The 10,981-nt window shown below is 49.7% G+C and overlaps 1 protein-coding gene across 4 annotated transcripts in view; it reads right to left on the bottom strand.

Annotated features, from left to right (window-relative positions):
• Positions 1-3,860: 3,860 nt before the first annotated feature.
• MTMR3 (myotubularin related protein 3) overlaps positions 3,861-10,981 on the bottom strand; it is a 73,967-nt gene continuing 66,846 nt past the window's right edge. For 3 of the 4 annotated variants that reach the window (XM_033075688.2, XM_042779828.1, XM_033075689.2), the window contains 3 exons: positions 9,729-9,839; positions 9,394-9,482; positions 3,861-6,039 (listed from right to left, as the gene is read on the bottom strand). In XM_033075688.2, the coding sequence (XP_032931579.1) occupies positions 5,868-6,039; positions 9,394-9,482; positions 9,729-9,839 (372 nt within the window). In that variant the 3' untranslated portion in view covers positions 3,861-5,867. The remainder of the gene's footprint in view (positions 6,040-9,393; positions 9,483-9,728; positions 9,840-10,981) is intronic. The other variant, XM_033075687.2, reaches the window with a different exon arrangement.

Genomic DNA, 10,981 nt, shown 5'->3' with positions numbered 1-10,981 from the left:
AGTGTCTGCAGAGCTGATCAACACCTGGGATCCCCTGCTCTCCCTAAGGGCTCATCTTCAACTGCTGCCAATCCAGGCTTCCCCTCTTCCCAGCCTGTTCTACATTTTTGAACACCAGGATTAATTTTTCCTCATATATGAGTTACAATTTGCCTATGAATAAGCCCCTCAAACTGGGAGCTCTGCAGATGCACCAACACAGAGAACAAGGGACTATGAACTCATCACTGTGTAGGAAAATGACAATTTTATTAAGATCTAAATATTCACTCTGAGGCTACAGCAAAATAAAGGCTGTTAGACACATGAGGGTCTGACACTTCTAGTGCTGCTGAACAGCTCTGCCCTCAGAGCTTGGCATGGTTTCAAATATTTCATGTGCTTCAAGTAAGTAATTGGGACTTTTCATTTCATTTTAATATAAATCCCACCCAAAAAGAGGATAATCAAACCCATTTCCTGCTGCCACAGCAAGGCCTAAAAATCATTTTGTGACAGAGCTGTGGGAAATTGGTTTAAAACCCAGATTTGTTAAATAATAAAGTCAAACTTTAGCAGCATTTATAAAATGTCAAAGAACAGTGAGCTGAAATCCCAAAATGGGAGCTCTGGCAGCTGTACTGTGGGAAGAGATGGACTGGGGAACACCTGGGCCAGTCCTGCAGAGCTGACTCCAAACCTCATCCTGGATAATTCCAGGACCCCTCTGTTTCAGGCCCGAACCTGCTGAGCTTCCTGCGCGTGGTCATTGCCCTCTGCAGGCTGCCAGCGCCTCGAGACCTCGGGCAGGGCAGCTCCATCCCAGCCCTGCAGCCTTTCCCAGGGACTGGAGCAATTCCCAAACGCCTCCTTCGCCTTCCTTCCGCAGCAGAGCCGTTCCCATCTGCACCTGCCACCGGCACCCCGAGCTGAGCCCTGCCAGGGTGAGACCTGAGAACTGCCAGGCTGAGACCCCTCCTGCCCTGCCCCCAGCGCCACCTCCCCTCTGCCCTGTTGCAGTCGAGCCTGGGATGAGAGGGGCTCTCACTTCTCAGCATTCCCGACGCTGAGATCCTGACTCAGGCTGTTCCACAGCCCGGGGGGCAGCACTGAGGCTGCCTATCGGGACAGCAGCGCCGGTGTCCTGACAGGCTTATGGGCTATCCGAGAGCTGGGACAAAGGAGAGAGGGAAGGAAGCTCCTTTGGAAGAACTGATCACGGAGAAATGAGCTTTGACACCTGTTGGGAGATGAAAGAGTGACAGGAAAGGCTCGCAGATGTGTGTGTATAACAGAAAGATTTTTGAATGTAGAATATGAAGAAGGAATAGAAATGAAAGCAAGTTTTGATACTGAAGAATTGCTGAGCCAGTCTTACTGGGTAACTAAGAAGCCAAAGGGTAAGGGAGTTGGAAGGGGTTTTATGGCTCAGAGCAAAGGGTAAATCCACCTCAAACAAAAGATGTTTTTACCAAGCAAAAAGATTTTCACAGGCAAACAAGAAAGCCAATGTTGCAAGTAAAAAAAAGGTCTCAGAATTTTCCACTGCAAGAAAAAACAACTTCAACTTTAAACTGTAACATACTTTTTGTGATTGGAAATAGTAACATGAATATGGTGATGTTAGTAGTTAGGATAGGCTACAGGTAATAGGAAAAGAATTGATTGGTTCTCATGTATTAGAATGTTTAGCAAAGTATTTAATGCACTGTAACCAGAACTAGAGCGGCTTGGAGCCCACAGCTGAGGCCGACAGGCTGTGGGCTGAGCTCTGTCACCCACGACCTGTGAATTGCTGAATCATCTGGATACAATAAACAGCATTTTAGAGAGCCAGTCTGGAGTCCCACTCCCTCGTTTTGGCTCTTACAGACACCTTCGTGTCCTCCTCTGGCAGAGCTGCTGCCCCTGGATGGAGCCCTTCTGCACCTTGGGGAAGCTCAGAACTTCTCTGACCCCTCTGCTGGGGCAGAGACCCACACTCGGCGTTTCCCAAATCAGAAATTTCCCATCAGTGCCGTGCCCGGGGCTCACAACATCTGCAGGACCATGAGCTCCTGAGAAAGCACTCAAGAGAAACTCAGCTATGAGAGCTCTAGGAAATCCCCAACTCAAACACTTGTTCCTTACAGGAATCAAACACGATTCCTGCTTCTTTTCCACTCCAAGTCCCATCAGCAGCTCCACCCCAACCTGGTTTAATTTGATTTAATAAACACCATCAAATCACAGAGGGATTGTGCTCAAGGTCTTGTGATGACACATCCCTCACAGCTGCTCAGATCCCTGAGAATTCTGGGCAAATCCTCAAATATGGAAGAGAAGAAATGAATGATGGTGGGGGGGTGCTGAGGGAATAGGACTATGCACAGCCAGAATGAGCAGGCAATGCTTGGAAAATGGGAATACAGTAATTTCACGATAAGCTGCACCTGATTATAAACTGCACATCACAATACAGGGTGTGATAAAAGGTATCTGTTCTATCACCATCTGTTGAGAGTGGGGCAGTGATCCTGATCTCTGTGGGAGATATTCTGCTAATGGGCCATCCATTGAAACCAGGCAGGGCATTGTTCTTTATCTTTTCACAACCCATCCTTCCTCCAGCCAGTCATTTTCTGCTCATGGCCATTGAGTCCCACTGTGGGACTGATAAAATTACTGCATCCCATTGGAAGTTGCTCCAGCCAGGGGGAAGAGCCCAACATTTCTTACCAAGATAAAAACAGAGGTTTTGGGACACTAAGGGAGCCCCTTTCTCCACTGGACTCCAGAGGAAAACCGGATTTCTCCACATCACCACTGGAGCTCCAGAGGGAAACTGCACCTTGTACAGGAGCACTGCTCCAACTGAGCCACATCTGTCACTGCAGGAGGATGCAGCCACCATGGAATGGGACTGCTACCAACACCCTGCCTGACGGGTGTCAGGCTGTACTCTGACTGTGTCAGGGTTTGCAGTTTGTTTCTTTGTAGTGCTGTATTTCTATTTTAATTTCCCTAGTAAAGAACTATTATTCCCAATTCCCATATTTTTGCCTGAAAGCCCCTTGATTTCAAAATTATAATAATTTGGAGGGAGGGGGTTTACATTCTCCATTTCAAAGAGAAGCTCCTGCTTTTCTCAGCAGACACCTGTCCTCCAAACTAAAACAGCAACTTTTCATTCTTTGTCCATCTATCAGCCACACCTGATTATAAGCCGCACTTTGGGTTCGGACCAAAATTTTAGTCAAAATGATGTGGCTCATAATCGTGAAATTACTGTAATCCTTGTGCAGGGCAAAGATCAGTTGAGTGTTCCTCCTACTGGGACAAAAAAAGAAAAAAGATCTTAAACCCGAGTGAGTTTGGTTTGTTCCCAAAGAGCCACAGCTCCACCATCACAGTGAGGCAGCTGCAAGTGGGAATGGAGCTTCCACTGCCAAACCCCACCGGGAGCAGGGGGAATTCCCTGGAGATCTGGGCTGCTCCTACATTTGAGTAACATCATCAGACTGAAATATGATGGTTGGTCAAGGGGAAAAACATGGTATGGAGGAAGCTGAGACTCTGGCACCTTTCTCCATGGTGGGAAAACCATGCTGATTGTGCCAACAGAACCTGGCAGGGTGTGTGGGTTGTGTGCTTCCCCCTTCCTGGGACTCCTGCACCAGGAAAACCAAGCCTAAGGTTCAATTTTTTCTCTTAAGTTTAGGAGTGACAGTTTGTTGTCCCTTGGGAAGACACAGTGTGGAACAGAAAGCCAAGGGCAGCAGCTGCAGCCTCCTTTTCCAAGGCCTTGGAGTTCCTGCTGAGCCTCCAGTACATCCCCTCTGAGGGACAGGGAAGAAAAAAAAATTAGAAAGTGTGTTAGCAAATGCTCCCATGCAAAAGTCTAAACTTTATTCACTTTTATTTATATATTTAACAATTCTAAAGTATTTACTTCTTGCTTTTGACAAAAATGAAAAATATAGGAGCACTTTACTCTCTTGTGGAGAGAAGGGTTATTTCTGTACACAGCTACGGAGAGACAGCTTCCTCCTTTACATACAAAGAAAAATAATATTAATAAAAAAAGTGCTTCATCGATCCAAAAAAGCCTAAAGAGCTGCAAGCTTTTATTCACACTGTACATCCCAGCCCCGGCCCGGAGCGGACCCTCTTGGCACGTGCGAGGCTCCGGCTCATTCTGCACCACAAAGCCACACAAGGGTGGGGTGTCCCCCCCACCCCGGCCCTGCCACCTCCCCCCACCCCCTGGGAAGAGCCAGACGTTCCCTCATCCTGCTCCACGTGGAACAGCCACACCTGTGCCTCCCTTCCAGCCACCACTACTGGGATAGGAACAGATCCTACACATGCCTTGGCTGGAAACCCCGTCCCTCACATTGCTTTTCCCTCGGTGTCTCTGTCTCCAGACCTGTGCCAGAGAGATCCCAAGATGCTCCGTCCGTTCCCAGACCCCTTTCCCCCACGGACGCAGCCTCCTCCTTCCTGGACATGCACGGATCCTGGCAGGGTGGGAAGGGCACAGTCCAACCCCTCAGCATCTCCCCTCAGACCCACTGAGCTCTGCCAGGTGGTTTCTCCATGTGAGCCTCCCTTTGGATGATGTGATTGTGACATTCCAGGGAAGGAAAACGCTCCTTTCCCAAGGTTTCTTGGATTTTGAGCTGTTGTATCTAGAATTCTCAAATACTCCAGGACTCTTGGGAATGCCATAGAGAATTTGGGATTTTGCCTAGGGAATGCACTGTGAGCAGGATCTACTCTTCCTCCTTGCTGGATTGCACTAAGCAGGATCTATGGGAAGGGAAGGGGATGAGCACCTACCAGTTGGTTACAAACAGGTATTTGGGAGTTTTACCCTTCAGTGAGGTGAGTCTGATTGGGACAGAAGGAGGAAGGGGAATCCATAATGCATTTTGGATTGTTTTAAGCTCCTCAGGCAGCTTTTTCCTAGCTGGAGTACACTGAACACCACCTGGGAAAGGAGGAGTATCCCAGGGGGGCACCCAGCACCAGCACAATCTGCACAGGCCGAGCCCGGCGACGCTGGCGGGTCCCGGCCACCTTCCATCAGTTTGGATCGTCCAGTAAAGTGCGAGTGACCAGCCAGGACCTGACCATGGCAATGCTCTGCTCCCAGAGGGAATCTCATACAGATGGGCAAGGACAAGGCAGAGGTGCTGTCCTGGTTGGATTGAATCAGGAATTGCACGGTCAGACCACTGGCAAGGCCCGGTGTGATGCCTGGCTCGGCTCTCACCAATAGCACGTGCATTCCTGAGCCAGCATTCCAGGTGTTCCTGCTCTGAGGGCTCAGACACCTCACGGATTGTGTGTGCAGGTACAGAGCCACCAGCACAGGAACCTGACTGAGACCCCCTGGGGCAACCCACTGTGAGAACAGAGAGGGAAAAGGTCTCTGGGGAAAGAGATTCCCCACCTCTTCTAGCAGCAACAGGTTCCCAAACAGCAGTTTCAGGTTTGGAATAACAGGAGTGATTGAAAGCACTGGAGGCTGCAGCTATTCAGGCTCTGCACTCTGGCTGGCCCAGCTCCCTCTGCTCCCTGCTCCCCAAAATCCTCAGCCTGCAGCAGTTCCGCAGTGGGACAGATAAATACCCACAGGGATCCTGGCTCTGCACCAGCTCCCTCCCGCAAACAAACAGATATATTATTATATGTACACGCACGCACGCGCGGGGACACGGACACACAGACAGGACAGGCAGGAAAGGGGGAAGAGCTGCACAAGGAGAATCCCACAATCCAGCGGCACATCCCGAGGTCTGGCCCCGCCTCCACGCGCAGCCTCCCAGCCTGGGCCCCCGGATCTGCGTGTCCGTGGGGAAGGGTCGGCTCGGCTGCTCCCCCGCCGCTCCCAGGCCAGGAATTCAGTTGGACGTGGCAGTGATGGGCTTGTCCAGTTCGAGGTCCAGGCTGGAGCTGCCGGGGTGGAGGCTGCTGTAGCAGGATTTGCAGACTCTGCTGGGCTCAAAGAGCTGCTGGCTGGGAACGGGCACCTTCTGGTTACAGCAACTGGAGCAGAACACGTTGCCACAATTCCTTGCATCAGGAACAGAGGAGAAATGGAAAAGAAAAGATCAGAAGGAGTTTAACAAAGTTACCTGAGCTGTAAAATGAGATATTCCCAGCGCTGGGATTGGGGAGCTATCTCCCTCCAGGTCAGGGCATGGGCAGGGACAGCTCCAACATCGTGCTCCTCCCTCCTATGGATGGAGTAGAGATCCAGGGAGTGGGCACACGAAGGAGCATGGAGCCAGGGCCAGGATGGAATTGCAGGTCACTAAATGCCTCTGTTCAGCACTGTCCTGAGCCAGGCTGGACAGGTGTGCCCTCTTGTCACACAGAGAGCTCTCTGAAAGGGACCTAAAAGCTCATCCAGTGCCACCCCTACCATGGGCAGGGACACCTCCCACTGTCCCAGATTGCTCCAGGCCCCGTTGAGCCTGGCCTCCAGCACAGTGCCAATGCCACGCTGAGGCACAGGACTGAGGGGCTGAAGCAGAGCCAACACTGATCCTGCTGAGCCAGGCCCTGGGAAATATGGGGAACATTGGGAATGGGTGCTCTGGCCCTGCTCACACAGCTCATCCAGCCCTGGCTCACAGGAGGGATGGAGCAGTGCTGGGAACAGGCCAGACTGTGCTCCCAGGCTCTGCTCAGAGCTGGAAAGGTTTAAACATGGAAATATCAAAGCCCTCCATCACTGCCACCCTCCCACTGCCCCCACAGCCACTCCAGCAGTCCCACACTCCTGTATCCAGGAAACTGAGCCAAGGAGGAACATGCAAAGCCCGGGGTGGGCAGGCAGCTGTTCCATGCACAGGTGGGCACGCGCAGCATTCCCGGCACTGGCGGAGCCGCACCGGCACATGCACCTCGTTACAGCTCAGAGTCATTAATTATCTTCTGCAGCCCCACTCCAAACCTGTGAGCCCTGTGTGCCCTGTCCTACTCAATTCCTACAAGGAGCTGGGAGCAGCCCTCCAGGGACCTGGGTTTTGCCCTTGCCATTAACTCTTTGGCATCAGGCTTTGGTGCTGTTGTTACTCTGCACTGGAGATTTGCTGCTGCCAAGAGACTGCCAGGGAATTCTGCTGACACCCAGCAGCTCTGATTAATCCTTCCTTGCCAAGAAAGGAGATTTCCAGCTGCTGGTCACTGATGGGGAGAGAGGCAGCAGAGAATTCCCATTTCCCACTTCAGTGGGCTCATTTTCTCAGTTCCATATCTCTCCCACCCTCCCGGCACACGAAGGCTGACAGAGACCAGCCTCTCTGCAGAGGTTCTGGAGACCAGAGGGCCCCGCTGGAAATCCCTGCCAGAAGCACCTGCAGGAGTAGGAACAGCCCTGGGAGGTGCCACACAACTCCCACAGCCCCATCTTGCTGCTCAAGGAATGATTATCCCAGAGCAGCTCGCTGATGGATGAGGGTAAAACCATCAGAGGGATTAAAACAAGGATCTTTTTGTTGGAGCTCATCATTCCTAATATATGCTGGGCTTTTTGTTGTTTTATCCTAGACAATGGTGCTCTGACACTACTTTGGAAAGCTCTGGACAGCTCATCCTTCTATCTCGGTGGTCCCTGCTTTGCTTCAGAGATTAAAAAGGAGACATAAAAAACAGGCTGGAAAAGGGATTATTGCTCGTTTGAGGAAGGGGCGGCTGAAAGTCACACTCCCCACGCCTCCTCCTCATCCCAAATCTCAGATATTCATCCAGTTTTGGTTATCCTGACCCTCCATCACCTCTGTGGCACCTGTTCCAGCCATGGGATTTTCAGTCCTTCTAAAACAAGTGGCAGGTTTTTGCCAACAACCTGCACAGCAATACTGGAATCATTTGGTAACACGAGGCCCTCTCCCGAAAATATGTGGAAAAAAGGGAAATTATCAAAAATAAAAGCACAAAACTTGCAGGACAGTCTCCTGTCAGTGAGCAGTACACACATGGACTGACAGTGAGTGTTAGTCTGAGCCACATCCCAGTTAAGCTCCCAAAAGCCTTTCTGTGAGGATAGAGGGCTGTTCACATGGATCCAATCCCCAGCAGCTCGTGCTGGCCACCCCCAGCTTAGTTCTGGTGATTTCCAGGCAAGTGAGAAACAAAGAGGGAGAAGAGCTGAGTTAGTTGGGAGAAATCACCCAGGAAAGGCAGACAGACAACGGGCAGAGGCTGCTGGAAATGCTCACCAGAGCTGATCAACTCGGTCAGTGTCCCTGCAGGAGGAGAGAGAGCTCAGGGCAACAGGCACAGGGAGCAAACATTGGCAACCAAGGAAGCTGGAAGGTTTTACCCTGCTCAAGGCCTTACACTGTGGGCTTCAACTCATTTCCACTCCTGGGGAGGGGTGTAAATGTTTACTACAGAGATACTCATGGTGTTGGGTCAACAGCTGGGTCACTGCACTTGTGGAAGCTGAAGGAATGAAGACCCTACAGGGAGATCTGAGCCAGACCTGAAACCCTGAGTCCATTTTAACTCCTCATGGGGCTGTGGGTGACCTGGGTATATCCAGGCTCTGGGAGTTGTCTCAAGCTCAGGTTTAGGGAACTGAGCCTTGGGGATACAAATCTGCACAAACACAGTGGGCATGGTAAAAAAAAAATAAATTCAGATTATTTTCCTTCTTCCCTGGGTTTGGTTAACTTTACAAGACTAAATGGAGCAAAATAAAAACCAGACACAAACCCAAAACAATGTTCACAACTCTTTGCAACTTCAAAAAGCAGCAGAGCTTTAAAATGTGGTAACTGAGATTTATTTAAATGATGGCTCCTGTAATAGTTTTTTCATGTTCAGAAACCAAGAATAGGAATTTGTTTGAAACAGAACTGGAAACTGGAGATTCTCTGGCTTTAACTCCAGCATACTGAGCCATGTGGTCCTGCTCTTCATCAAGCCCCTGCTGCTGCCTGAGCTGCTGCAGCCACTGTGGCAAAGAATAATCCAAAAAACCTTGATCTCACACAGGTGTTCTGTTCAGATTCTGTAGAAGCAAGTTAATGAAAAGGGGAAAAAGGTTAGAGAAGGAAAGGAGGAGGTTTCCAACCAGCAATGGGAAGATGCTATTCCTATACTTCATGTAACTCATGTATTGAATTTCTAAATGCTAAGAGGACAAAGCTCTGTTTTGTATCAATCTAAACTGCCTCAAAATCCAGTTTGAGGAAAGAAAGGTGGGATCTGTTTTGGTTGGAGTGGAGCAGACACCAAATGTGGCTTTGAAATATCTCCCTGCATGGACTGAACTGAGCAGCAGGAGCTGTTCTGTTCCCTGGGCAGCACATCCCTGCTCCAGCCCCCATCCCTGAGGCAGGAGCTGTGTGTGTGGTGTGCAGGGAGGGGAGCAGTGCCCAGTCCTGTCCCAGTGCCATTCCCAGTCCCAGTTACCTGCAGTGGTGTTTCCGACTGGCGAGCCAGAAGGCGCTGTCGCAGCCGTAGCAGTGCGCGGCCAGGTGATCCGGGAGCCACCGTGTCACCTGTGGAGAGGGATGGACATGGCATCAGGGACAGGGCAGTGGCAACAATCCTGAGCTCAGCCCCTCCCCAGCTCCCAGAGGTTGTGCAGCAGAGGGCTCATAGGCACAGGTACTGGTATGTCAGGTGTGAGACCAGCAGAACACAAGGAAAAGAGTTCCCAAGAAGTGGCACGTGACCAAAGGCTAGAGGATAATTTGAATTAGGATTTTCCCAGAGTGAGCAATTTACAGGGATTTAGTCTGTACCTCTGTATCCTGTTTATCCACCTGTTCCCAGCTGGCTTCAGAGAAAATCTCTGTGCTGCAGCGAGACAAGCAGTTCTGATCCAGATTGCTTTCCGAGTCAGGAATAGATGTCTGTTGGCAAACAAACACAGCTGAACGGAGCCCCCCAGATCCCTGTTCCACACAAACAAAACCCAGAAACCCCAACAGGGCAGGGATGGACCTCTAGAAATGGGATGATGTGAGGCAGAGTGGATTTAGAATCCAGTTTCTGCTGCAAAGTTCTGGGAAGGCTTTGGGTGATTAACCAAAACCTGCTTCCTGTGGCTCCAATTCCAGGGTCCTGACTCCTTTCCAAGGGTTGTTTCACTTTCAAAACTGTAATTAGTAATACAGATATCCTTTTGCTGGCAAGGATTCTGGAAAATTGCATATGGGAAACTAAGAATTTGAGCCATGTATATTCTATATATAGGTTTGGGAATAATGCTTTCTTAATGTAGTCTATCCAGGTGGAGGTGGATTTTAACTCAAAACTCAGCCAGCCCTTGAAATATATCAAAATAGCAAGAAATCTTGACTTCAGGTATTTTTATGCCTGAGGAATGGGCAATCCTGGAGTTCCAGAGGAAAACCTACAACTCCCAAGTTGAGGCACAAACAGAAGGTAGAGATCAGGTCCTTAAAAATGGGGAATTTTCTGGAGGCACTGCCAGCCCTACACTGCAACTTCTGAAGGCCCTTAAAAATGGGAGCAGAATCCATTAAGGCAAATTCTCCAAGGAATTCAAGCTTTTAGCAGTGACACTGAGCCCAATGAGCACCTTGTGCTGCATCTCCAATGGGAAGAGCCAAGAAAGCTCCAAGGATTTTTCACAACAGACGTACCTGGGACTATCCAGCACCTCTGCCACTTCTAAACAGTGAATTCAACAAACAGAACCTGGGAACCTCCTACAAATATTTTTTTTCAGTTTTGCAGGCATATAAACAGTGCAGAGAAAGGAGATTTCTGATGGGTGTTGCTATAGCCTCAGGAATTACAGGCAAGTGCTCAAACCCACAGGAAAGCACAATTCTCTACAACTTTAAACACTTCCAGATAAAAGTGCAAATGGTGTTAAAGCTCCCTTAAAATTCTGACCTTGTTGAGAGAAAAACCCTTGTTGAAACACAGCCACCACAAAAGCTCAGGTAATTTATTACAGTTAATTTAGAATTCTAGAAATTTATTCCAGTCACTGAACCTGGAGCATCTGGAAGGGATGGTGTGA

This window comes from Catharus ustulatus, chromosome 18 (assembly GCF_009819885.2).
Source record: "Catharus ustulatus isolate bCatUst1 chromosome 18, bCatUst1.pri.v2, whole genome shotgun sequence".
Taxonomy (NCBI): domain Eukaryota; kingdom Metazoa; phylum Chordata; class Aves; order Passeriformes; family Turdidae; genus Catharus; species Catharus ustulatus.
Note: the sequence above shows the minus strand (reverse complement) of the source record. Positions and strands in the feature narration are given on the sequence as shown.